The sequence below is a fragment of the Cucurbita maxima genome, unplaced genomic scaffold, assembly GCF_002738345.1.
Source record: "Cucurbita maxima cultivar Rimu unplaced genomic scaffold, Cmax_1.0 Cma_Scf00025, whole genome shotgun sequence".
NCBI classification, from domain to species: domain Eukaryota; kingdom Viridiplantae; phylum Streptophyta; class Magnoliopsida; order Cucurbitales; family Cucurbitaceae; genus Cucurbita; species Cucurbita maxima.
The window spans coordinates 3,154,324-3,180,155 of NW_019272041.1; the positions used below are offsets into that span (position 1 = coordinate 3,154,324).

Sequence of the window (25,832 nt, forward strand, 5' to 3'; positions counted from 1 at the left end):
TTTTTTTTTTTTTTTTTTTTTTTTTTTTTTTTTTTTTTTTTTTTTTTTTTTTTTTTTTTTTTTTTTTTTTATTGGTGTAGGATGATAATGGGGGATGTGGAGTAAGATCGAAGCAACCACGGAAGGGCCAAATTGAAAATAGGGTATAACTAACTACCACGGCGCGTTAAGTGTCGGGTTTGGGAACAAACACGTGAGCTAACGAAAACCAAGAGGATGGCGGTGGGGGATTTAACGCTCACCTGATGCATACGGCAAGCAAACAAACTAACTTCATTAGCAAACGGTGCGATTCCGTCAGTCAATGCCTCCGTTAGTCTTAACCCCAAGGGAATCTTCAAAGTTTTCCATCTTTTGGCCTTTTATTATTCATATTGGTTTGAAGATTTGATAACTTCACCCTACAAATCACCGGAAACTATGTGCTGCTTTGGTTCAAGGTTGACACGTAATTTAAGAACAAAAGACACTGCGCTGGCCGCCTTTATTGTTTGAATCTGCCATTGGCCAGACCCCTCTTGTCTCATCCCTGAAAATTCTAATTTTTGTACACAATCCCAAAATTTTAAATTAAATTAACAAATATAAATTCTTTTTGGTTCATTGAGAGCTGGAAAATTGGCTAGTTCTAGTATGGTGGTGGATAAATTACTAATTGTTTTAAATATCCATAATTTAATCTTCATCTCTATAATTATTGAATTAAAAAGGTCTTTCACAATAAAGTAATGACAGATATTTTTATGTTGGCAAATAAAATAGTTGCTATTTCATTTGTTTAATTTTTTTAAAATATAGATTTAATTAAGAACGTCCAAACCAGATATTTTTACACTAACCAAATTAATTAAATACATAATTATATAATGAGTATAAGATTTTGTACTGCTATAATATATACATTAAATAGTTATATATATATATATATATATGATATTGTTGGATATGTGTCCCATGTAGTTTGGATAAGATAGGACACTGAAAATTAAAAAGTCTATGTGTCCCCCAAAAACCCAAGTAGTTGGCCTTCAAAACCCTTTAAAATAATATTTTTTTTTTTCTGCATAAATTGATTTGTGGGACCCATAAATACCTTCCTAACGATTTAACGAACAGTATTATGTAGTAGCTAAAGTCAACTCAACTTAATTTATTAGCGACCATTCAATTTTAAAATAATTATTTAAAAGTAGATTAAAATTATAGTTTTTACGAAAAAAAATTAATGGATAAAAGAGTTCGTATTTACGCTCCCATTTTTCAAGATAATTAGATTTAAAAATGAAATTAGTATATTCACAAATATCTTGCTACAATAATAATAAAATATGTTTGTATGTAAAATATATTTATCATACTAAAATACGGATGATAGTTAAATTAAATAATAACTTTTATAATCATTAAAATTTTAAAATATAGTTGGTTTTTATATTTTGTATTTTGTATTTTGCATATGATATTGTTTTATTATTTATTCAATTTATTTCAATGAATTTAATTTTACAAAATATAATAATAATAATTATAATGATTAAGTGACAGATGATGGAAGGAAACATTTCAACGAAGGAATCAATGCATCCTTTCACTTTTCCGAAGGCAGAGAATCTCTGTCATTCAGCAAAATTTCTACTCATAATTTATTTGAAGGAATAAATTCCTTTAAAACTAATTCATAATAATTATTATTAAAAGTAATTCATACTAATTATTATTTAAAATATACGTTTGTAAAGCATTTGAATTTAATTTTTAAATTTAAAAGCTTAATACACATATAAACTAAAAAAATAATGAACTTATTATGAAGGTTATAATGTTTTTTTTTATAACATTAAAAACTTAAAAACATATTAGTCACTTAATCACGTACCACTTAGAGATTATTGGGAATAGTTTCTACTCTTATGAAACTCCGATTACTCCTTAATTAGTACGGGTGGACTCTATTAAGACTGATAGCGCTTTTTCCTAGCGTCAACAATTTGTTAATTATATTATTCAACTGTTTCCTCAGACAAGCAGCTTCTTATCATTCTTTGATGAGATACAGCCATATGGGAGGCCAGGCGTTGTGAAATTGCACATCGAGTACTCCGCATTCCCGCTCAGTAAAGTACTCTCTTATTTTCTTAGTGGAAATATGCTCGAAGGCATTCCTATTGAATACCCCGCATTCAAGTGATACCCAACTTCACTCTGCAGTTCCTTTGCCTAAGAAACACTTTTCTACCATTATAGCCTCGGAGACTCAAAGTCAAGTTCATGTCACCAGCTGCTCAATTCTATTAATTTTATCAAAACTAAGACCAATAAAGGAAACAAAAAAAAAATGGAGAGAAAAAGAGATGATGATAAAGGAGAGATTATTTATTCCCATTGTTACAAGAATTTCTAAATCTAGAAAATTAAGTGCAGGTTAACCAAGTTAAAGACACAATAAGCAGACAAGAATAACTTAACACACCTTGTAAAATGCAGACAATCCATGAACATGGGAAGCAGATGAAAGTTGTGTCCTCAGGAAGAAGAGAAGAGAAGCACCAGACAAGCAGATGACGAAGATCTCGGCGACTAGAGTGTTCATATTTCACACAAGTAACAACATCTGTCTATGCTAATAAACATAAGGCAGTATTCTCCAAGGGACGAGTTTGGTATACTCCGCCCAAATGTCTTTATATTTCTCAGCGCATCGAGCTTCATCCCGTCTTTCTCTCCATATTAGCAGAAGGAGGAGATATGTGGGATAAAAGTATGGAATTGGGGAGCTGCAAAAATGACGGGATTATCAGATTTCTTCTTCTTTCTTTTCTTATGGCTACAAAGAAAGAGGAACCAATCAATTACCTTATCCCACATGGTAAGCTGAAAGAAAGTGCAAGCAACAAGTCTCCAAGGTAATTACAATGCCTAGCAATTCCCCTGTTTCAACAGCAAGTATTAAATTTTTAGGCCGCGAAGAACGAGAGACGTGAACAGAGGGTCAAATTGACGAGACACCGGGAATGCGTTGCCTTACGACACCAATAACAGTTATTTCAGATGAGTATGAGGAAATAAAAGTGGATTGAAATTGATCCACCTTTTAGTGATAGGGTGGCCTCCCATGTCCTGAGAAATGGTGTCCAAACAATACCCATGATTTGCAAAATGTAAGATCTCAACAGGCCTCAGGTTTCAAGATCGAAAAATTCAGGGGTCTTGGCAATATCTTCGTTCCTTGTTTATGGTTTCTAGTTTCTAAGAAACACGTGTTCATGGATTGATTGTTTTACGTTTCTTGTTTTTCATTTTTAAGAGTCTCTAAAATTGTGTATAAAATTTGAAGAATTTATCCTAAAGTATTATTTCGAGAAAAACTTTAACCTATTGAGAGAACAAGAAACGTTACCGTTATCAAACACACTTCGGAAAAACAAGAAACGAGAACATTGCAGTATAGCCCTAAAAAACTATCAGAAAAATTCTGTTCCCCTCAAAACAATTAATGAGAAGTTATGCCTATGACAACAAATAAACAAACATAGATGAAAATCTTACCAATAACCAGAAGCAAGCAACTTTCCTCCTACAACTTTGGGAGGCCTACCCCATATAAGCGCTTTGTTGTTCTTTTTAAACATGTGTTTTTGCTTGTTAGATCCTCTAAACACAAGATATCTGCCCAAATTAGTACACAAAAATCTCACATCTTAGTGAACCTTCAAGACAAGGAAAAAGAAAATGTCAATGATAAGTCATGTCACGTCGTGATAGCTACCCGATTAAAAAGACCGAGCAGTTAGCTATGGTAGCAGCTGTTGTTAGCTCAGACTTGTTTGTTAAAAGCCACCAACCCTATAACAAAAGCGAACACAGATAATCTGAATATGAAAACAAATTTACGATTCATTACTACTTACAATATACAGATAGTTTAACATAGAGCCTACATTAAGCTCTAAAAGATAAATTGAAGGATGAAGATAATGGTCCAGAATTTGTGATGGTGAAATGCGCAAGACAATCTGAACTCATATGGGTGAGTTTCAGTTTGAAAATGGAGAATTAAGAATCCATTTGGACACAAAATACAAACAATATCATAGCAAGTGCGATAATGATCCTGGTTCCATGCAAAAGTTTTAGTCAACAAGATGACTAATAAGTGCAAGTATAATGCAGAAGAACTTGACGATGAACTTGAACTCCTTTCTTTTATCCATAAGGAGTTGGCTTTTAATAAGCAGATGAAAGTCTGTGGAATAGCCTCCTAGATTGAAAGATAGGAGGAGGTCTTTGTGGGAAGCTCGTGTATTCATTTTTGTTAGTTCAACATGTGCAGTTGAGGATTCAAACTTCTAAGCTCTTTAATATTCTTTTTGGTTATGCTTTCATGGGATTTTTGTATTTCGAGGAGGTTTCTTAAAAAAGTTGTGGAAGAAGAACAATTTGTGAATGATTTTCTAGAGGGGATGTTTTCTTATATTTTACCAAGGGTTATAATTTTTCTGTTTACTTCATATACGGAGTGATCTTTCTATATTTCTATATTCCTAAAGGAGGTTTTGCGCTTGTGTAATAGCCCAAGTCCACCGCTAGCAAATATTGTCCTCTTTCGACTTTCTCTACTGAGCTTCCCTCGAAGTTTTAACACGCGTCTATTTAGGAGAGGTTTCCACACTCTTATAAGGAATGCTTTGTTCCCCTCTCCAACTGATGTGGGATGTCACAATCCACCCCCTTTGGAGACCCAGCGTCCTCACTGACACACCGCCTGGTTTCTAACTCTGATACGATTTGTAACAGCCCAAGCCCACCGCTAGCAGATATTGTCCTCTTTGGGTTTTTCCTTGGCTTCCCCCAAAGTTTTAAACGCGTTTGTTAGGAAGAGGTTTCCACACCTTTATAAGAAATGTTTTGTTCCCCTCTCCAGCTTCTCACTAGTTTAATGAAGATCAAGGGAAAGCAAATGCTTAAGTGGCAGTAGAGAAACTGGTAAACTACTTTATTATTTACCTGAATGCTAAATGTAAAAGGAATCCAAACAAGATCTCCAAACACCAGCATGAAGCCTAATCTTTCAGCAATTATGTCCCATCTACACAAGATAAATCATGCCTTAATATTCAGTCCGATTGCACAAGATCGCAAGTGAAATGAAGCGAGTGCTCCAAGCATAAAAATGTATAATGACCACAGTTCATATGAAAATGGCAATTAAGAATTCATAATGGCAGGCACAAAATCTAATGGAGACTATTTTATGTTATACAAACAGAGCTATTATTCACCAGAAACACAGAAACCTGTCTTTTGAAATAACACGCTTTTTGTACAAGGTAATTTGGTTGCTGATTAGAGAGTTTATGAAGGGCAGAACAAGATTCATGACTGTCTCCAAGTAACCAGTTAGGCTAAAAAATACAGAGACTCCAACCACCTCAGACAGACAATAGTCATAATAAGAATAACATAACCGAGATTCAACGAGCACCGGTATCCTAGAGTAGCAACATATAAGCTTCTGCTAGAACATTTTAACGGATGCCATTCACAATTTTATTTCCCTAGTGCCCAAGGAATTGATCAGGGTTTATATTCATTACTTTTCATTGGCAGACTTGTTGATGTCGAAGATCCTTGGCTCTTATTCAATCAAGAGACCGAGCTCAGAAGTATTTCAAAACATGTTTCAAACAACAGGAAAGAATGATCTGAAAATCCACTTACGTGGAGGTCATGTACTCCTCGTGAACGAAGTAGTCCAGGACATATAACTGAATCAACATATTTGACCAAACATCGAACCATTAGATGCCACCAAAATAAAAGGAAAAAAAAATGAAGGAATACAAACTATCAGTTTACCGCACAAAATGTCTGGTAGAGAATCATTGATTGGCTTAAGGTGGCGTCCAAAACACTTCTGGCAAGAACTGATAGGTTAATAAGTAGCCACCCCATCATTCCAGCTCTCACAAAGAAAAATCTACAGGACTTAAAGCATTCTTGTCAATATGAAATCAGGTGCAAAGGACCATCTGTTAGTGGACATAATAAGAATATTGAAAATCAATAAATGTAAATGGCTCAGAGCATCGTCGCATAAGAAGTGGCATTTAAACTAATAACATTATTCCTGAATGGTACGTGATAAAGTTCGAAATAAGTAACATACTTGAGATCAATGCCCAAAAAGTGAGGATTCAACTGCATACCAAACCACCTGTTAAGCAGCAAAAAAAACTGATACTTAGATAAGTGGTCAAATGAGACTTAAAGAATTTAGCAAACAAAAAAATTATGCTTTTTTTTCAAACTTTCAAAAACTAAAAGCCAAAAGGAGAACCAGTGACATTATACATATACAGAGAAAGGAACCAAAATTGAATATGTACCAATCGTGAATAAAGTTCCCTGTGATACAGGGCTTTAGGGAAGAACTTTGACTACTTGAACTGTGGCCAGCAACACAGAGTAAAAATGTTGCCTGAAAGTGAGACATTAAAGAGAAGGTTAAAAAAAGAGAGCTAGAAATAGAGAAGTAATTGATAATAGATGACCAGAAGATTCAGAGACCAAACTTAACAAATAGTTAAAAGGTCATGTTATAAGAATAACCACATAGTGCAAGAATCATGGTACTGGTATTGTGTTTTAATTATTGAAATCGGATAATCCTCAAAATTCTTGCATGATGATTTGGATTTGGGGCCCTAGAAACAAGCTTATTGATGGTCATTGTAGGAAATCTTCCAAAGTGGTTCCTAGGAAGTTACAAATCAACAGAATCCCCAATTGAATTCCTCTTATAACATAAAGCCCTTTCAGAATTACAATGGGATATCTTAAGAAACAAACAAGCGTATTCTACACTAACCAACTATTTATCGCTGAGGAACAAGAAGTTTTGTGTTTAGGTGCAGAAATAGTTATCCATACGGAAGCTTGTCAACATGATAGAACCACTTGATCGGCCCCCAATGCTTAATGTCAAAAATAGAAAGAGAATGAGGGGGCGGAAAATGATATAAAAGTGTGTGTGAGGATTGTTGTAGTGGGGTCCATGTGACGATTATGATGTAGGCTTGAGTAAATATGAGGAAGCATACAAATAAAAGCTTTGGCTTAGAGGTATATGTGGTTTCAGTTAGTTATGCTTTTGGCTTAGAAAAGATAGGGGGACTCAGAATCCCCCTTTGTGACACCCGAGTAAAGGAACAATACATGAATAAACTGAGACCACATTCGAATGAGAGCAATCCTTAGGATAGGATGTCTAAGAAAGACTTAAAGAATTTAAAAGTACTAACTATACTAACAAGGTGCACCTTCTTTTATGGTAGCTCAATCATAAAAACTTATAGTTAAGCGTGCTTTGCTGTTGGGTAATCTCCTGGGAATTTTTCTAAGATGCATACAAGTCAAGACAAAACATGTTGGAAAAACTCGTGTTGATCTGTGGGGATAACCTTCACTCTTAGAAGCGAAGAGTAAGTAACGTGACCATGACGCAGGAGAATGTTTGGGTCATCAAGTGCCGAATTCTAATTCCAAATCCTGGGCATGTGTCGTTCGCTTGTACCTCTTTGTTATCAACAAGAGTTAGTCTCTATCACCACCACTCAAATCTCAAAAGGAAAAAGGTAGGCGTAAAAAGTCAACAGGGATGTTGATGTGCAAAAGTTCAATGCAGAAAACTATCAGCAAGTAACGTTAATAGTATCATCTGCACAGCAAATAGTTCAGATATTCAATTTGAAATTTCACATACCAGGACACTAAACCAGAAGGTTGCGGATAACAGCTCCACCCCTCTATCTGAAATTGCCTACATATGAGTTGTATTATAAGCATCTAATGAGGACAGTTACCAACATCAAGGAAGAAATACTAATACAAAATTTCAATAAAAAAATTTCCGAAGAGCCAAATAAGTAGAATGATCCAACACATACAAAAATCAATGAACACTCACAGTGGGCGAAATGTAATTCATCTTAACACCAATCCCAAGAAGTGCAACAAGCACCAGAAGAGAGAGTAGACCTATAGCAGCACAAAAGAACCCAAAGAGGAATCCAAATTTTTAGTACTAATTTGCCAAGAAATGATGATCTCAGTGATATCAAACTTAACAAACTGCATTTACATATGAGATAACGATACCATTGCAGCGATAATGAAGCCTAGTGCGGTCCGGCAAGATCACTCCTGGGATAATCCTTCCAGGTAGAACAGAGCCAGCAATCGCCAAGTAAACGAAGAAAATGAAAAGTATAGCAACCTGATTATCCAACAACATACAGCAGGAAGAATCTCAAACACATTGAAGTCTAAATCAAACTTAAACAAGAGAATTAGAACTTACAGCTTCCCAAGAGGGGATTGCAAGTTGAAGAAGAAACTCCAGATCCATATTCCTCAAGAAATCGATTATTGACAACTTGTTCGGATTTTGTCGCTCGATCCACTTGCTTTCCTCTGGTGACAATGATAATTTGCTGCAAAATTAGAACTAATTTCTTCTCGGGATTGTCTAATTTCAACTATGGCTGCCTTTAGCTCGAGCCCCGAGCCTGTTCATCGCAGCTACTAAATCCACGGGCGCTGGTTGAACTTCTCTGCTAACTTGTAATTCTGGTTTAGGTGACAAAGACGATGAATAAAGAATTAAAAAAAAAAAAAAAAAAGAGTTTTAATATATATATATATTTTTTCTACAATAATTAACAAACATATTTTTTTAATAAAGAAAATATCGTTAATTATCAAACAAAAAATAAAATAAATTCAGAAATAAAATTATTAAATTTGAGAATTGAGTGATTGTATTTTTTTTTCAACATTTTTTTAAGAAATTTGGTATTATGTTTATAAAATAATAAAAATTGTTGTAAATAAAAATGTATTTGTAATATTATGTTTTTAAAATTTAAAGTATTTAGACCAATATTCACTTAATCATTTAAATTGAATAAATTTAGAAACAACAAAAAAAAAATTAAAAAAAAAAGAAAAAAAAAAAGAAAAAGACATTTACTAATTTATATTTTATTCATTTAAAGTTATTGGAAGATTGCAGTGTTCCGCGAAACACTTGATTATAAGTTCCACGGAACTTTACGGTCGCTCAGTCCTTCGCCTTCGTTGAGATAAAAAGGGAAAACAAAAATAAAAACAAAAACCCTACCTGCAACTTCCCATTGATCTCTGTTCTTCTCCAATGGAGTTTTGGGGTAATTTCCTCTCTTCCCTTTTCTCCTTTGCTTCTTCATTGATTTCTTCTTCTCCTCTGCGCTTCTTCTTAATTGGCTAAGATCAACGAGTTTTATTTCATTTTTTGTAGTGATTTAGGTATTATGACTGTAGAAAAATAGTTGAAGAGTACATTTAGCTTAAGGAGTTGTTTTTGTTTTTGTTTATATTCTTCCTTGGAAGCTTCTGGGTTTAGGCTACCTGTTTATGCACTGGAATTTTGCTATTTTTTTAATTTTCAATGCTATCTTGGGAATAATTTGATTTGAACCGCTATTTTGTTTTATTAAGTTCGTCACTGTTGGAATTTGTGTGTATATGACGTGAATTTGAGTGTTAAGAGACTGAAGGCAAAAGGCGCTTGAACGATTTTGGACTCGCTTCTCTTTTCCGGAGATGTGATTATGGATATGGTTTGTTTGAAATTTGATGTGCATTGTTGATTTACATCGGTTCTGTTTAACGAGATAGGATTGCTTCATCTCAGTCTTTACGTTTTTGCTCTTTCTGGTTGTTTTATTTTCTTGTTTATGTGCGGCCTTTTTAGTTAGCTCCCTTCTTTTGGCTAATTAATGAGTTCCTACTTATTCATAGTGCGTAGAAGTTTTTTGAACTTATAGTTTAGGAAAACATTAATTGGAGCTGCTATTGCTGGATGATTCCAAATTTTCAACATTTATTTGTAATTTATTGTCGCTAGTATCTATCTGGCTGGTGATGAAAGATCAAGATAACAGTTTCTGCTGGAAATGGAGAGTGGTTTTATATGTCATGTGCCTATTATTTCTTGGTGGATATGCTGGAGTTACTACAGATTCTCAGTTCTCTTACACATCGATGTACCTAACTAAAAGCACATTGGTATATGCATATTCAGTTCTGTGCTGGCTCTATGTGTTTCCATGACTCAGTGCTATTGATATGTCGTGCAGGTGCTGAGGTTAAAGCTGGAGAACCTCTCTTGGTGAGTCCCGGAGAGGAGAATATATTGCATCTGTCGCAGGTATCGTCTTTGAGCTAGTTTGTTTATATGTTGATGAGAAATCAGTTGGGCATTTGTTGAGTTATATAATTTCCGCAGGCATGCCTTGGAGAGTCCAAGAACAAAGGAAGTGAACAGGTTTTTCTGTATGTCAAGGTCGGCAATCAAAAGCTTGTTCTGGGGACATTATCCTCAGAGAAATTCCCACAAGTATCTTTTGATCTGGTGTTTGACAAAGACTTTGAGCTATCTCATAATTGGAAAAATGGAAGCGTCCACTTTACGGGATATTTATCCCTCCTTCCAGAAGAATATCCTTTCTCCGAGTTCCTAAATAATTTTAGTTTTTTTTAATTCAACATTTAATTTAATTTTTTTAATTTTCATTAAAAAAAGTTATGTAGTTTAATTGTTTACTTCGCACTTTCTTGTGTTTTTTCCTTGACTAGTTTGAGTTTTTCTCATTGCCACGGAGGAATCTTGTAAGTTATCTCTCATAAAAGGCATTGTAACTTTATTTTTATTTCATTAAAATCAATGAATAAGCACTGGTTTGGTGTTTTCTTTTCCATTTCAGATACTGATTCTGAAGAGGATCTTCCACAAGCTGTCATTGACAATGGTAATGTGTACTTTCTGATACTGGTTTGTGTATTTGTCATTTATATTTAATTATTTATGCTCTAATACTTTGGTTGCAGGAAAACCAGAGCCACAGCCACAGCCACAGCCTAAGAAAGATGAAAAGCCTGGTACTTCTGGAACGAAGAAAAAAGTGCAGATTGTAGAACCAAACAAAGGTGGCTCTATTGACACTAAGAAGAATGAAGACATTTCTGACGAAGATGATGATGAGGATGAAGACAGCTCGGATGATGAGGTGCACTGTCATTTTACTTCTTAGTGGGAATTTATTTAAAAAAAAAAAAGATTCATGATAAACAGGGTACAAAATTAATTAATTTAGCTCTCATTTTCATTCCATGTGAAACTCGAGAATGTTCCAGGAAGATAGGTTTTCAAATCATTGATTAAAAGAATTTTGGCTATTCTGAAACAGTTTTAATATTTCCTTATTATTTCACTTGCGGCTAATCCGCCCCGCTTCAATTTATCCAGTATTTGATTACCTTATCATGTGCAAATCTTTCAATCTTTGTCTTGTACAATGGTCATACCCGATGGAGCATTGTTTCTTCCTGAGCTACTTAGATATTTGCTATTGTCTGAGGCATATAAGGAAGTTGGTATCTTAGGATTTACTCTACAAATATGTCCACTTTTTTAAACAAGAAATGAAAAGAGTAATACTCAAAAATACAAATTCCATAAATGAACGAAACAGAATCACAAAGGAAAAGTAAAAGCATCACAAAAGATTCGAAAAGAGAACATCGAGAAGAAGACTTCTGGATTTTCAAATGGATACTAATATGGCCATTTAATTTCAACTTTCTTTATCATCTGTCCTGGTTTTCTTCAGAATGCAAATGGAGGTGAAGAAGACGACAGTGATGATGAAAATGAATTTTCTGGCGACGACAGTGATGATGACGATGAAAATGAAGACTTGGATGACAGTATGGAAGAGGATGAGCAGACACCAAAAAAGGTTCAAGCCTGCTATCTTTCTCTAATTCTTAGAGAATCTTGATTGCTTCGAGCTAGGCATTCTTTTCTTTTATTTGCTATTTTTTTCAACCAAATAATTGTTGGACCCATTGAAGGCTGAAGCAAGCAAGAAGAGGCCTTTAGAGGCTGCTAATAAAACGCCTGCTCCTGATAAGAAGACAAAACTCGTCACTCCCCAGAAAACTGGTTTGTTTCTTCTGACCTTTATGAACATGTTTTACATTCTGATTTCTTAGCCATTATATTGCTATATATGTGTTGTTGACCACTCGATCTTACCATATTCGTTTTCCTTTGGAATTCATGTTATTGCATTGAAATTTCATGATTGTTCATTTTTTTTATACTTAATTTAATGTTATTTTTTACGACAGATGGCAAGAAAGGCGTTCCTCATGTAGCTACTCCTCATCCTTCAAAACAGGCTGGGAAAATGCCTCCTGCTAGTGACCAAAATAAACAGCAGATTCCCAAATCAGCTAGTGGTGCATTCCCCTGCAAATCTTGCAAGAGGTATCTCTTGCTACACGTGTTTTTCTAATTGCTTGGAGAATTAAATGGTTAGACTTTAGTCTAACTGTGGCAACAAACTTTACTGCAGGGCATTTGGCTCAGAAACTGCGTTACAATCCCACACAAAGGCTAAGCACAGTACTGAGAAGTGACCAGGTTAATATTTCAGGAAGAACGTGTTGGATTTGCTCAACCTGGCCAGTACGTTAGATCCGAACCACGATACTGGCTGGTTTTGAATTTTCTACCCCTCAACCCTTTCGAGGTTCATCTTCTAAATGTTCTGATGTGATTTCAGATGTTATTATTATCATAAGCTTCAATGTATGGACACTGGTTTTCCTGGTGATGGTTCGTTTTAGATATCGCAGATGCTAGTCTTGACTTATGCTGTAGGTCTTTTTAGATTCAGTAATATATTATCTAATGTTACTTTAGCTCAAGTTCGAGCTTATTCTTCTGTCTTTTTTTTTTTTTTGGCAACATTGGAAGAGAAGAATTAAGTAAGAAAGATGAAATTGCCTGTCAACTTCATCCTTGCTTTCAGATTGCTCTATTGCTTTACCTGTGGTGCTTGGAGACCCTTTGCTTGGATAAGTTGGTTTCTTGGACTAGCCCATGTTGTTGTGCAACTTCGCTCGTCGAATGCTGGCATGGCATGATCTATCTAGGCAATTTTCCTTGCCTTTGTTTGGGTCTTTTAGAGGAGAGTAGAAATAAGCACTAGAAAGGCCTTGGCGACGAGATCTGTGCGAAGTAAAACTTCTTTTTCTAATCTGTGGCGTGTTGGGATCGAAGGACATCGAAATGGTGGATGGAGGCCGTGGGTGTGACTTTTATTTTTGTACCTAATAGATTCTTGAACTTTAAAGATTATCTAATATTTTTAGAGGTTTCAATTTTATATATAGTAGATCTTTATCATCAAAATGTCATACAATGTAACTAATCTTTTAATGTGAGAATCTACATCAAGGAGAAAAGAAACATTCTTTATTAGAGTGTGGAAATTTAGGCTTGGATTTTTACAATTAAAAGCGTTCACGTCTAGGGACGAGAAAGACTTTCTTAGCCTCATTTAATTGCTCATCATTGTAACCAATTTTCTTTAGTTTCAAGGGAATATATTTCTGTGTCACCGCTTGAAATTGATATTTGATATTAGTTATTTAGGTAGGTTTGATTAACATTTTTTTTTTAATAAATTAATAATAAAATCAATTTATCATAAAAGTGTACCTTTTTAATATATTGATTGATTTTAATTAACTAAAAAATACATTAAAAAAATAAAAAGAAAGCAGGGAATGAGGATTTTTTTTTTTTTAATTATTATTATTTCCTTGCGTGGAGATTTTCCAACCCTGACCTCCATTCATTAAAGTGGGTAATATTGTGAATAAAATATTAGAATAATTGATGATAAAGTGACTCACTTTATAAACTATAAAGTTTATATATATATATATATATATTTTTTAATTAAAGTAAGAAATGCCTTAAAAAGAAAATTAAAAAGATTAAATAATTGGTGGGCGAATTTATAAATAGGCCGGCCCATATATAATTATCCCTTGTATTTTCCGCCTGATTACTGAATTCTGAAGCTTCCCTCCTTACCAAAACCAAAACCACTCGAAACCCATCCCTCTGCTACCCATCTCTCGACAACAATGGCGGCCTCTTTCTCCATTTCCAGGCTCTCTCTCTCCCTTTCCTCTGCTTCTTCCATTTCTCTCTTCCCCTCCAGAGCCACCGCTCTCTCTTCCCGTCTCTCCTTCTCTTCCCTTCCCCTCAATTCCTCCCGCCGTATCTCCCCAAAACCCCTCCGATTCTCCTCTTCTCCTACCTCCAAATCCACCATCTCCGCTGCCCTTTCCGTCGGCGATAAGCTTCCGGAGTCCACTTTTTCTTTCTTCGACGCGGCCAACGAGCTCCAGACCGTCACTGTCTCTGACCTCACCAAGGGCAAGAAGGCAGTCTTCTTTGCCGTCCCCGGGGCTTTCACTCCGACTTGCTCTCAGAAGCACCTTCCCGGTTTCGTTGAGAAATCAGCCGAGCTTAAGGCCAAAGGTGTCGACACGATCGCCTGTATTTCGGTTAATGACGCCTTTGTGATGAAGGCCTGGAAGGAAAATCTCAATGTTAACGATGAGGTTCTGTTGTTATCCGATGGGAATGGGGATTTCACTAGGGCGATTGGTTGCGAGCTTGATTTGAGCGATAAGCCGGTGGGATTGGGCGTTAGGTCGAGGCGTTACGCGCTTTTGGCTGAGGATGGAGTCGTGAAGGTCTTGAATTTGGAGGAAGGAGGTGCATTTACCTTCAGTAGTGCTGAGGATATCCTCAAAGTTCTTTGAATGAAATGAGATGAGATCAGATTCCTTTCTTTTTCTATTGAACCCTATCATTTTCCACTGCTTGTTGGTTCACTTCATAGTGTAGCTATTTCGATTTTGGCGAATAAATGTGATGAATTGCATCTGTTAGAATCAATCTCTGAGTTCGTCTTCATGGTTCTTGATTTTGCTTTTCTTGTTTTTTCTCGTCCTTTTTTTTTCTTTTTTGTGACTTGTTTTTATGCTTCATGTTCTATGACAAGAAAGAATGATAATTTAGCACGCCTACACATGTTCGACAAAATGCCTGAAAGAACCCACCTCACTACCTCAAGCATGAATTTTCTTGCATTCTACCAAACATATCATTCTTTGTTGTCATAGAACAAGAAATTAAAGATTTCATCTCCGAAATTAATAATATCTCAACCAAATGACTTCTGAATGCTATTGAAGCTGTTGATATATTTATCCTTTGATTGCTTATTGGGTTTAGTTAGCAATTAGAAACTCCTAAGGTGAATTAGCAGCTAAACGGTTCATTCTTGTCAACAAGATTCACAAGTGAAGTAAAAAAAAAAGGACTCGAAGTCCAATCCATCATCTTTTGTGATCTCCATTCATTTCTTTTTGTTCTATATTCACAAGCTAGCTGTTGCCTTTGTGGGCAACAAAACTTTGCTAAAACAATTCCTAGGTTCTACATCATGGTTGGGGTACTAAGAGCTGGGAACAATGGTGCCAACATACCCAAACCCCACAATGAAAAACGAAAGTGATTGAACAAAAAGGAAAATGAAGAAGTTGGTTTTCCCAAAGAGAACACTATAGCATCCACAAAAGAAGAGGTAGGCTCCAATCCCAAGCTCCATGAAATGAATTCTGTTGATATACAAAAAACAAAGCCCATGTTAGACGATAGTATAGTGATGTCCTTTAAGAAAACTATTGTTGTTAGGGAAGAACTGAAAAGTACCTATCTCCAATTCTAACCCTCGGTTTCTTGTTTGCTTTTGAGGCTGATTTTCCCTTCAGAATATCTCCCAACTTCTCAGTGACAACCCATTCATTTGCTCGACTACCTTCTAATAAACCAATGAGGGTCGCCTTGGCTCGGTGTAGAGACATAACATTCTCAAACATAATCCAGAAAACCGTCAAGTGGAATGACCTGAAACAAACAACCCAATAAGAGCTTAGAATTTAGGACACCATTACAAAACACTTCCAACACAACACGAATTTGACACAAAGAAACCTACTTTGGAGTCCCGATCGCATTAATAATGGAAGTTGCCGTAGGAATATACACTGCTCCCCATTTTGGAATTTCGACTTCAGGTACCCAAACAGTTGCTGGCAGAACAACGCAGAAGAAAAGAAAGGTGTTGATGTGAGCTATGATCTTCCTGACGAAAAAGAAGCTGTAAATCACATGCACCTTCTTCCACAATGTCACTTTCTGCAGTAAGAAATTCCCAGATCTTAGTCACCCTGTTTCAATATTAAGTTGATTCACAAAGACAAACCAAACCTGAGTAGCATCAACGTTTGAGGATACCTTGTTTCTTGCTATCTCCATGACCATTTTCCTGAATAGGTTTGCAGGGCCGCAAGACCATCTGTGTTGTTGGAATCGAAAGGCCTTGAAAGTGCTTGGCAGTTCATTTTTAACCTATTGGTATGAAACAGATATCAATTTTTGAATTTGAGAATCTTTAAGAAGCAAAAGGCTGTTAGAAGTTAGGACTTAGTTACTTGAAGGTCACCAAGGTACAAGAATTTCCAGCCCTTAAGACTAGCCCTAACAGCCAAATCCATGTCCTCCACCGTGGTTCGATCTTTCCATCCCCCAGCCTCATCGATCGCTGCAATTCTCCAAACTCCTGCTGTGCCTGGTGTATATCAAACGTTGAGCAACAGTTTTAGAATGAGATAAGATTGAATTATTCAAATAGGTGAAAGGGGAGTTTGTGCAAACCATTAAAACCGAAGAAGGCATAGGTGGAGGAGCCAACTTCTTGCTCGACCGTGAAATGGTAGTCCAACGACATCTCTTGCAGTCTTGTCATCATACATTCGTTGGAGTTCACTGCAAAAAACATAGCGGGATAAGTCCCGGAGAGCATGATTCTCAAGTCTGTGTTCTGTATTGTAGAACTAAAAAGGGTATAGGTTAAAGTAGTGTTACCGAAAATCCATCGAGCTTGAATCAGAGCAAGTTCGGGATTATGAACAAGATAAGGAATAGATCGCTGAAGAAAATCGGGTTCAGGTTGAAAATCAGCATCAAAGATGACGACATATTCACATTCTTTTGCATAGCTGCGTTTCAGGCCTTCTTTCAAGGCACCAGCTTTGTATCCAGTCCGGTTGTCTCTTACTTCGTACTTTATGTTTATCCCTTTGTTTTCCCATTTCTTGCACTCAAGCTTCACCATATCCTGTTCATGAGTTCAACCATTTTCTTATCGTTTCTTCTAAGAGAAGTTCTAGTTTTGAGATGGGATTTTGTTGTATATCTACCTGGATTGTTGGGACTGTTGAATCGTCCAATACTTGTATTATGAACCGATCAGATGGCCATGATAGCTCGCTAGTAGCTCTGATCGACCATTGATAAACCTAAAATGAATGAAGATATTTTTATGTCAATTTGAGTCTAACTCAGTCAAAACAAGCACGAAAAAGGGTAAAGAGAAAAAGAAAAAAAACAGAGCAACCTCTTTTTCATTAAACATGGGGATCTGAACAAGAACCATAGGATAAACCGAGTTCCCTATCTCGGAATCGTCTTTAATGGCTTCCCATTTATACCGTTTCTCCGGTGTCCAACGGAGCAGTTTCACAGCAACGATCACAACTCCCATATAAATTCTCTCGATGAACTGCATCACCGACAACGTGGAACAGACTGCCATCACAACCTGAAGCAGAGGGGCAATAACAGGAGCCCTAATGGCGTTCCAAATGAGAAGAAGGTGGGCTGGAATGCCATCTCCGGGCGCCCAAAATGCTCCAGGAAGAAATGCCGACGTCGAGAGCTGCTCCATTTCCGGCTCTAAGGATCAAAAATTGAAATACTGAAAAGAAATAGAAATTATTAGGGGGAAAAAAGGGTTATTTTTTATTCTGCTTCTGCTACGGATTGCAGAAGCAGAGAAGCAATAGAGGAAAGGTTTGAATGTGAAGGGGAAGTGGAGGAAGATGGGAATTTAAAGCAAAAAGTTCTTAAGGTAAGATATGGAAATTTGTGGATGGTGGGAAGTGCTAGAATTTCTCCTTTTAACCATAAGTTGTTTTTTTTTGGCTATAAAACCAGTGTGGCTGTGAGGGCTTATAGCCCTTCAAATGAGGAGGACAAACGGTATAATGTACATAATATATGTTCAAGTATGGCTCCTAACTATATGGATTTGTAATTTTTTTTTTTTTCTAACTTAAACTATGAACGTGACATTCTATGTTTTGATGAAAAAATATGATTGACAGATTAGAAATTCAAATCTCATCGTCCAACTAGACTCGGAAATCTCTCCTAACATACTGGTTTAAAATTTTGTGAGGCTGATTGTTAGGCTTTGCCTGTTATAGATGATATCAGAGTTAGATATCGAATGGTGTGCTAACGAGAACATTGACCTTCAAAGGAGGTGGATTGTTACATCCGTACATTGGTTGAAAAGAGAAATGAAACATTTCTTATAACGGTGTGGAAACTTCTCCCGGACTGGACGCATTTTAGAACCGTGAGGCTGATGACAATATGTAACGAGTCAAAATGAACAATATCTACTATTGATGGGCTTGAAGTATTACAAATAGTATAGAGCTAGACACTGAGACTTACGACAAACAATAAATAAGGGACTGAAATTGTTGAGTGACGACAATAAGGGACTGAAATTGTTGAGTGACGACAATAAGTAAGAGACAAAATATCTATTATTATAAATTATTATTTCTCTTTGAAAATTTTAATTTTTTTTATTAATATTTTAAAATGGTATTTACCTAGGTGGGAAAGGTAACTAGGCGCACACCATGGCCTTTGGAGACAAGAATATGCTCCAAAATCGAACATTAATCTTAGCAAACAACGTTAAAACAAAACATTGAATCAAAAACGATGGAATTTCCAAAGCTTCTAAGCTCAATCTCGTGTCTTTCTTATATTTAATCTTCTTCTTCTTATCCACTTGAAATTTCTACATTATTTCGAAACCCATCGCCGGAAAACATGGCGAAAGAGCGGCGAAGTTCAAGTTTCCGGTGGGTTTTCCGGAATCTTGTGCAGCCGGAGCCAGACACGGCGGCCATCGGTTTCTTATCCTTCGAAATCACAGCTCTAATGTCAAAGCTTGTTCTGCTGTGGAATCGATTACAAGACAGCGAATTCACAACAGTAAAACAAAACCTCTCAAGTTCAACAGGAATCAAGAAGCTAATTTCAGACGACGAACAGTTTCTAATGGAAATTTTCATGAAAGAAATCGTTGAAGATCTTCAATACATCGCCAAATCAATTGTGAGATTTGGGCCCAAATGTTCGGATCCTGTTCTTCACGAATTTGAAAAATTCGTCACTGACCCATTGAACAACGAATTCAATTGGTTTGGTTGGCAATACAAATGGAAGAAAATGGACAGACGAGTTAAGAAAATGCAGAGATTCATTGTACTCACGGCGGAGCTGACGAGAGAAATGGAGATTGTGGCGGAGATTGAACGGCATTTGCGGCGGAAGACGGCGATTTTCGCCTTCTCTGGCGGCAAAAGACATTCGTTCAAGTATCGGAAGAAAATTTCGTGGCACCGCCGCCATGTTCAGAGCTTGAAATTGACGACGCCTTGGAACAGAACATATGATTACATTGTTAGACTTTTCATGAGATCCATGATTACAATTATAGAACGAATCAAAATTGTGTTTGGAGTTAAGGAAATCCGGCGGCTGGATTACGGCGGAGAGAAATCGGCCGACCGCCTAGTCCCGGTGGGGAGTTGCAGGAGGTCGGAATTAGAAGAACAGGGGAAAAAACAGAGCAATAATCATTGTCCGCCATTGATGAAGATTTCTTCAGGGATTAAAAAAGCTCCTCAATTTTCGCATTTCCCATCGTTCCGAGACTGTAAAGACGGCGGAATTGGATCACCGCCGCCACTAACAGCGGCGCGCCAAACGCTGCCGTTGACGGTGAAAAACAGAGCACCATCTTCGCCGAGACGAACCAATGGCGGCCATTATTCAATCTCATCATTCTTCATCAAAGAGAATTTATCAAACCCACCTCCGAATTCCCTCGGCGTCGCCGCCTTAGCAATTCATTACAGCAAAATAGTGATTTTAATCGAGAGATTGGCGTCGGCGCCTCACCTGATCACCGCCAAGGATCGGCACGAACTCTTCAACATGTTACCAGCGAGTATCAGAAAGGCTCTGATGTCGGCAGCAAAATTTCGGCATCCGCCTTTGTATTACCCGGATCTCGCGGCTGAGTGGAAATCGGCGATGGGAAGAATATTCCAGTGGTTAGCTCCAATGGCTCGTGACATGGAGACATGGCATTCGGAGCAGAGCATTGAGAAGCAGCCCGACGGCGCAGGCACCGCCGCAGATGGCGGTGGTTCAAGGTCCCATGTGTTGTTGCTTCAGACTTTTCATTATGCAGACAGGGAGAAGACAGAGAGCGCCATTGTTGAGCTGCTTGTGGCTTTGAGCAATATTTGCAGTTCAGGTCAAATTTTTATTTAGCGTATGAAATTTATTAACGTAATTGGGCCTAACATCAAGTAAGCCCAATAAAAAATAGGCCTTATGAGTAGGCCCAAAACAAAGTTCAAATTCAAAGGGTTTACATCAATAACGTTATACTATATCACTGTCAGTCTCACGGGTTTAAAATTTGTCTATTTGGGAGAAATGTGTCTGTTAGGAGAAAGGTTTTCACACAATTATAAGCAATGTTAAGTTCTCCTCTTCTCCTCTCCAATCCATATGGGATCTCATAATTCACCTCTCTTGGAGGCCTAACGTTCTCATTGAAACAATCCAAGCTCACTGCTAACAAATATCGTCTACTTTGGTCTATTACGTGCCACCAATCTCATGGTTTTTTTTAAAATGCATACATTAAAGAGAGGTTTTCCCACCCCTATAAGGAATTTTTCGTTTCCCTTTTCAACCGACGTGGGTTTAAAAATGGGTGCTACTCTTGCCCAAACATGCTTAACTGTGAAGTTGTGATGGGATCTGGATTAGTGCTAGCATGATCGCACCTAAGTAATATGATTGTCTTATCAGTTAAGGTTGATAATACAAGTTTGTTTCATCGAATCTTAATTAATTATATATATTTAATATAATTATATTTAAGTTTCCCCTGAAAACAATTTTGAAAAATGTGTAAAAGATTGTCTGCTGGTCACATAGCCATTAGGAATTTGTCTGTTGGAAAAGCCTATAAGTCAACAAAGAAAAAGAAGGTTCTTCTCATACCTTATTCACTTTAAAAACAAATATATATATATATATTCATTATTTTTATTAAAAATAATAAAAATAAACCAAGCAATTTCTATGAAAATAAAAGGTCTAATAAATACTAATAAATTAAATTATAAATTTAATTTCACCCATTAAACATAAAATTAAAAAATTAAAAAATTAAAAATTTATTAAATACAAAATTAAAATATAATTATATAAATTTGGAGACGTCAATCTCGCCATCAATCACTCTTTAAATTTAGTTTTTTTTTTTTTTTTTATCTAAATAATAATTGTTTTTTTAGGTTAAATTAGAAAAGAGGAAGATTTAAAAAAAAGAAAAAAAGGGTAAAAAGTGAAAAAAAGAAAAGCTGAAGCAATTGGTTTGCTTTAGTCGACAACGTTTTGGCCCCACATGCCCATCTCCATCTCTCAAATTTAAAAACAAAAATTTAATTCTTTTTTATAATAAATTATTGATAATTTCATAATTTTAAAAAAATAATATTAGATAAAAATTTAAATTTTAAGTCTAATAAAACTTAAATTTTTAGATAAATTAAAAATTTTAGAATTAAAAAATTAATTTAATAAAAAATAATAATGTTAAATTGTAAAATGGGTTGAAAAGTTTATCCAATCATATATGAGACTAAGTTAGTAATTAAACTAATAAAGTGCATTTAGTTTAATATAAATTTTTGAATTAATTTAGATTATCATTTTTTTTTGTTAATTAGTAATAAAAAGCACTTTAGAAATTAGACTAATTTAAATTCCTTTATTTATTTTTACACGGATTATAGAATTTGTCTTGTTCCCTAATTTTTTTAACCATATAAATTAAATTATTACAAATTTAAACATATAAAAATTTAAATACTCAAATTAATAAAAAGATTTAGGTTCACATTAAGTTTATTTTTAGATTATATATATATATATATATAATTAATTAATTAATTAAAATAAAAACCCCAAAAGTTTGTTATTTGACTTTGACTTGACATTCAAATTGTTTATGGCTTTGTCTGAAGAATTTAAATATACTAAAAAAAGGTAAAATAAAAGTGAATTGAAGATGGAAATAAAATTGTAAAGTAAATATTTTACCAATTGAAATAAAATGGTAAAAAAATAATTTATTAACTTCAAGAAATGTGATATATAGGGCCCACAAAAGGCAATAAAGCTGATAACATTATTACTTTAGCTAAGAGTAGTTTGTCAGAAAAAAAATGTTTTTTTTATATTTTTTATGACGTAAAAAATATTAGGACGATGTACCATCTTACTCGATTATATCATGACACTTTTCTATCTTGACTGTTATACTGTGCGACAACATAGGAAGGTCGTCTCGGAGTGTCGGTCTTATCGTGTCTCAGCATCCATGTATTTGAAAGAAAAAAAACTATCGTAATTCGAAGTTTTGAGAAACGAGGTCGGATAAGTTAATGAATGAAAGAAAAAGAAAAAAAGGAAACAAATTCCCATTCTTCACTCATTTCATTATATGAGGAGTGGAAGACAGCAATGATTCAAATAAAATTGTAAAATCATTCCCTCTCTCAGTTTCAATCAGCCCCTTAATTTTTTTATGATCATAATCTCTTTTTCTTAATTAATCAATTCTCAAACACATTCTTTAATCATTCCCCATTTCCCTTTCTCTGTTTGTGAATTGATTGGCGGATCAAACAGATTCTGTTTCTCTGTCTCTGTAACCTTCTTCTTCCTCAGACAGAGACAAATCAACACGATATTCCTTTGCTTTTTTTCCATTTGGGTTCCTTCAATTCTTTCTACAAACCCATTTCAGGCCCCAAATCCTTCGATGGTGATGATGATGGTGAAGGAGAAGAAGGAGGTGAAGATTTTCAGTTCCGCCATAGCTTTTCTTCTCTGCATTACCCTTTTGATTTCACCTTCTCTCTGTTTAGATGATACTTCTGCTCTGATTCGCTTCCGTCTTCAAGCTGATTCCCATGGCGGCCTCCTCGGAAACTGGACTGGTTCTGATGCTTGTGGTTCTTCATGGCGGGGAGTTCAGTGCTCTGTTAATGGCCGCGTTATCGCTCTTTCTCTTCCTTCTATGAACTTGCGTGGCCCCATTGAGTCTTTAGCGCCGCTCGATCAGCTCCGCGTACTCGATCTCCATGACAACCGTTTGAACGGAACCATTTCGCCGATTGTGAACTGTACGAATCTCAAGCTGTTGTATCTCTCTGGCAATGACTTCTCCGGCGAGATTCCGCCGGGATTCTCGTCTCTCAGACGACTTCTCCGACTGGATTTGTCTGATAACAACATTCGCGGCGGAATTCCTGAGGATCTCTCGAAATTGTCTCGACTTCTTACTCTCCGTTTGCAGAATAATGTCCTCTCCGGCACGGTTCCCGATCTCTCTGTTTCGCTTGTGAATCTTACTGAAGTTAATTTAACCAACAATGAACTGTACGGACGGTTACCTGACGGGATGGTGAAGAAATTTGGCGAGAAGAGTTTCACCGGTAACGAAGGGGTCTGTGGGTCGAGTCCTTTACCGATCTGTTCGGTTACTAGTTCACCGCCGGCGTCGGATTCCGGCCGAACGGTACCATCAAATCCAATCTCAATACCGAAAAACCCTAATATCAGTCCGAACATTAAGGAATCGCGAAAAGGGCTCAGCCCTGGCGCGATTGTTGCGATTGTGATCGCAAACTGCGTTGCATTGCTCGTGATTATCTCCTTCGTCGTCGCGTATTACTGCGCTCGTGACCGGAGCTCGAGTTCCATGGCGGGAAGCGACAGTGGGAAGAGAAGAAAGAGCGGAAGTAGCTACGGAAGCGAGAAAAGAGTCTACGCCAATGGCGGTGGCGACAGTGACAGTACTAACGCCACAGATAGAAGCAAACTGGTGTTCTTCGATTGGAAGAAGCAATTCGAGCTTGAAGATTTGCTGAGAGCCTCGGCGGAGATGCTCGGAAAAGGAAGCTTGGGGACTGTGTACAGGGCGGTACTCGACGACGGTTGTACAGTGGCGGTGAAGAGATTGAAGGATGCAAATCCATGTCCGAGGAAGGATTTTGAACAGTACATGGATGTGATTGGGAAGCTGAAACATCGAAATATTGTTAGATTGAGAGCTTTTTACTATGCTAAAGAAGAAAAGCTTCTTGTTTATGATTATCTTCCTAATGGAAGCTTGCATTCTCTTCTCCATGGTTGGTTCTGTTGAAGCTTTTGAGCATGCTTACAAACTGTTCGATGAAATTCACCAATGAAAATTTTTGCTGATTTTTCTGGTTTTGTTGTTGTTTTTGCTGATTGAATCAGGTAATCGAGGTCCAGGAAGGATTCCATTGGATTGGACGACGAGAATCAGTTTGCTTTTGGGTGCTGCTCGTGGTCTAGCAAGAATCCATGGAGAATACAATGCTTCAAAGATCCCCCATGGAAATGTCAAGTCTTCTAACGTTCTTCTTGACAAAAATGGAGTTGCTTGCATTTCTGATTTTGGGTTGTCTCTCCTTCTCAATCCTGTCCACGCCATTGCTAGGTTGGGAGGGTACAAGGCTCCGGAACAGGACGAGACAAAACGACTCTCTCAAAAGGCAGATGTCTATAGCTTTGGAGTTTTGATGCTAGAAGTCTTGACCGGGCGTGCACCATCGCTTTACCCATCGCCTTTGCACTCACGAAACGACGAGCAAGAGCAGGCAGTAGATCTCCCCAATTGGGTTCGATCCATAGTGAAAGAAGAGTGGACGGCTGAGGTGTTTGATCCCGAGCTATTACGGTACAAGAACATTGAGGAGGAGCTTGTGTCGATGCTTCATGTTGGGTTGGTTTGCATTCTTCCTCAGCCTGAGAAGAGACCGACGATGGTGGAAGTGGCAAAGATGATCGAAGATATCAGGGTCGAGCAATCCCCGCTCGGAGAAGATTACGACGAATCACGTAATTCGCTTTCGCCTTCCCTTGCAACCACAGAAGATGGCATGGTGTAGCTAGAATTTTCAGGTGGATTGTTGATCAAGATGATATGCTTAGTTTAAATTAATGTTGTGTCTGCATTTTCTCATGCAAATTTATGGTATTTATTAGAATGTATCCTTTTGTGTTTATTGTAAAACTTTGATTAACGTATGTTTGCTCCAAGCAGCAGTGGGAAAGATTTGTTGATCTTCCCCTAACCTGTTATTAACCTAATTAATTTGGTTTTCTTACCATAAGTTTGGGATTGCAATCAAAATCATATATATTGGATTTTTTGTAATTCTTTTATAATCTATTTTAAGTCGGCACCAATCAGTGTGCCAACGAGAATACGAGCTTCAAAAGAGGTGGATTGGATTGTGAGATCCCACATTGATTGGAGAGGATGGATGAAACGAAACATTTAAACAAAACATTTTTTATAAGGGTGTAGAAACTTTTTTTTGGTAGATCCGTTTTAAAATCGTAAGGCTAACACGTAAGGCTAACACTGTTACGAGTCAAAACAGACAATATCCGTTAGAGTGATGGAGTGAGACATTTTCGCTCGTGAGAAACATCTTTGATTTTTTTTTTTTTTTTTTTTTTTTTTTTTTTTTTTTTTTTTTTTTTTTTTTTTTTTTTTTTTTTTTTTTTTTTTTTTTTT

At 36.4% G+C, this 25,832-nt stretch overlaps 6 protein-coding genes and 1 long non-coding RNA gene across 8 annotated transcripts in view; 5 read left to right on the forward strand and 2 right to left on the reverse strand.

Annotated features, from left to right (window-relative positions):
• The window catches only part of LOC111498583, a 2,109-nt gene extending 1,517 nt beyond the window's left edge, over positions 1-592 (forward strand). Inside the window, exon 3 of the long non-coding RNA XR_002720810.1 lies at positions 81-592. This is a non-coding gene — a long non-coding RNA (uncharacterized LOC111498583). The remainder of the gene's footprint in view (positions 1-80) is intronic.
• Positions 593-2,347: 1,755 nt separating this feature from the next.
• On the reverse strand, positions 2,348-8,635 carry LOC111498711 (delta(14)-sterol reductase-like). The gene is made up of 13 exons (XM_023150052.1): positions 8,360-8,635; positions 8,158-8,275; positions 7,967-8,037; positions 7,763-7,819; positions 6,387-6,478; positions 6,167-6,214; positions 5,857-5,977; positions 5,719-5,765; positions 5,005-5,086; positions 3,767-3,843; positions 3,547-3,666; positions 2,854-2,928; positions 2,348-2,774 (listed from the first exon to the last, which is right to left on the reverse strand). Exons 1-13 carry the CDS (start codon positions 8,405-8,407, stop codon positions 2,621-2,623), a joined length of 1,110 nt encoding a protein of 369 aa, XP_023005820.1. The 5' UTR covers positions 8,408-8,635; the 3' UTR covers positions 2,348-2,620.
• Positions 8,636-9,119: 484 nt separating this feature from the next.
• Positions 9,120-12,813, forward strand: LOC111498681 (histone deacetylase HDT1-like). The gene is made up of 10 exons (XM_023150019.1): positions 9,120-9,227; positions 10,179-10,249; positions 10,328-10,539; positions 10,700-10,710; positions 10,806-10,850; positions 10,930-11,108; positions 11,712-11,840; positions 11,956-12,046; positions 12,235-12,373; positions 12,462-12,813. Exons 1-10 carry the CDS (start codon positions 9,215-9,217, stop codon positions 12,523-12,525), a joined length of 954 nt encoding a protein of 317 aa, XP_023005787.1. The 5' UTR covers positions 9,120-9,214; the 3' UTR covers positions 12,526-12,813.
• A 1,133-nt stretch (positions 12,814-13,946) lies between these two features.
• Positions 13,947-14,897, forward strand: LOC111498723 (peroxiredoxin-2E-2, chloroplastic-like). The gene has a single exon (XM_023150073.1). The coding sequence runs from the start codon at positions 14,047-14,049 to the stop codon at positions 14,731-14,733; it is 687 nt and encodes a 228-aa protein (XP_023005841.1). The 5' UTR covers positions 13,947-14,046; the 3' UTR covers positions 14,734-14,897.
• Positions 14,898-14,955: 58 nt separating this feature from the next.
• On the reverse strand, positions 14,956-17,838 carry LOC111498722 (glucomannan 4-beta-mannosyltransferase 9-like). 2 transcript variants are annotated; one of them, XM_023150072.1, is made up of 9 exons: positions 17,436-17,838; positions 17,239-17,337; positions 16,904-17,156; positions 16,694-16,804; positions 16,471-16,607; positions 16,274-16,387; positions 15,975-16,174; positions 15,689-15,883; positions 14,956-15,594 (listed from the first exon to the last, which is right to left on the reverse strand). In XM_023150072.1, exons 1-9 carry the CDS (start codon positions 17,763-17,765, stop codon positions 15,432-15,434), a joined length of 1,602 nt encoding a protein of 533 aa, XP_023005840.1. In that variant the 5' UTR covers positions 17,766-17,838; the 3' UTR covers positions 14,956-15,431. The 2 variants fall into 2 exon arrangements, with proteins under 2 accessions (XP_023005840.1, XP_023005839.1); XM_023150071.1 differs by having other exon boundaries at positions 16,694-17,156.
• A 1,114-nt stretch (positions 17,839-18,952) lies between these two features.
• Positions 18,953-20,467, forward strand: LOC111498831. Its single transcript, XM_023150203.1, has one exon. It carries the CDS (start codon positions 18,953-18,955, stop codon positions 20,465-20,467), a length of 1,515 nt encoding a protein of 504 aa, XP_023005971.1.
• A 2,271-nt stretch (positions 20,468-22,738) lies between these two features.
• Positions 22,739-25,344, forward strand: LOC111498733 (leucine-rich repeat receptor-like protein kinase PXC1). Its single transcript, XM_023150088.1, has 2 exons — positions 22,739-24,411; positions 24,524-25,344. Exons 1-2 carry the CDS (start codon positions 23,040-23,042, stop codon positions 25,195-25,197), a joined length of 2,046 nt encoding a protein of 681 aa, XP_023005856.1. The 5' UTR covers positions 22,739-23,039; the 3' UTR covers positions 25,198-25,344.
• The last annotated feature ends 488 nt before the right edge of the window (positions 25,345-25,832 follow it).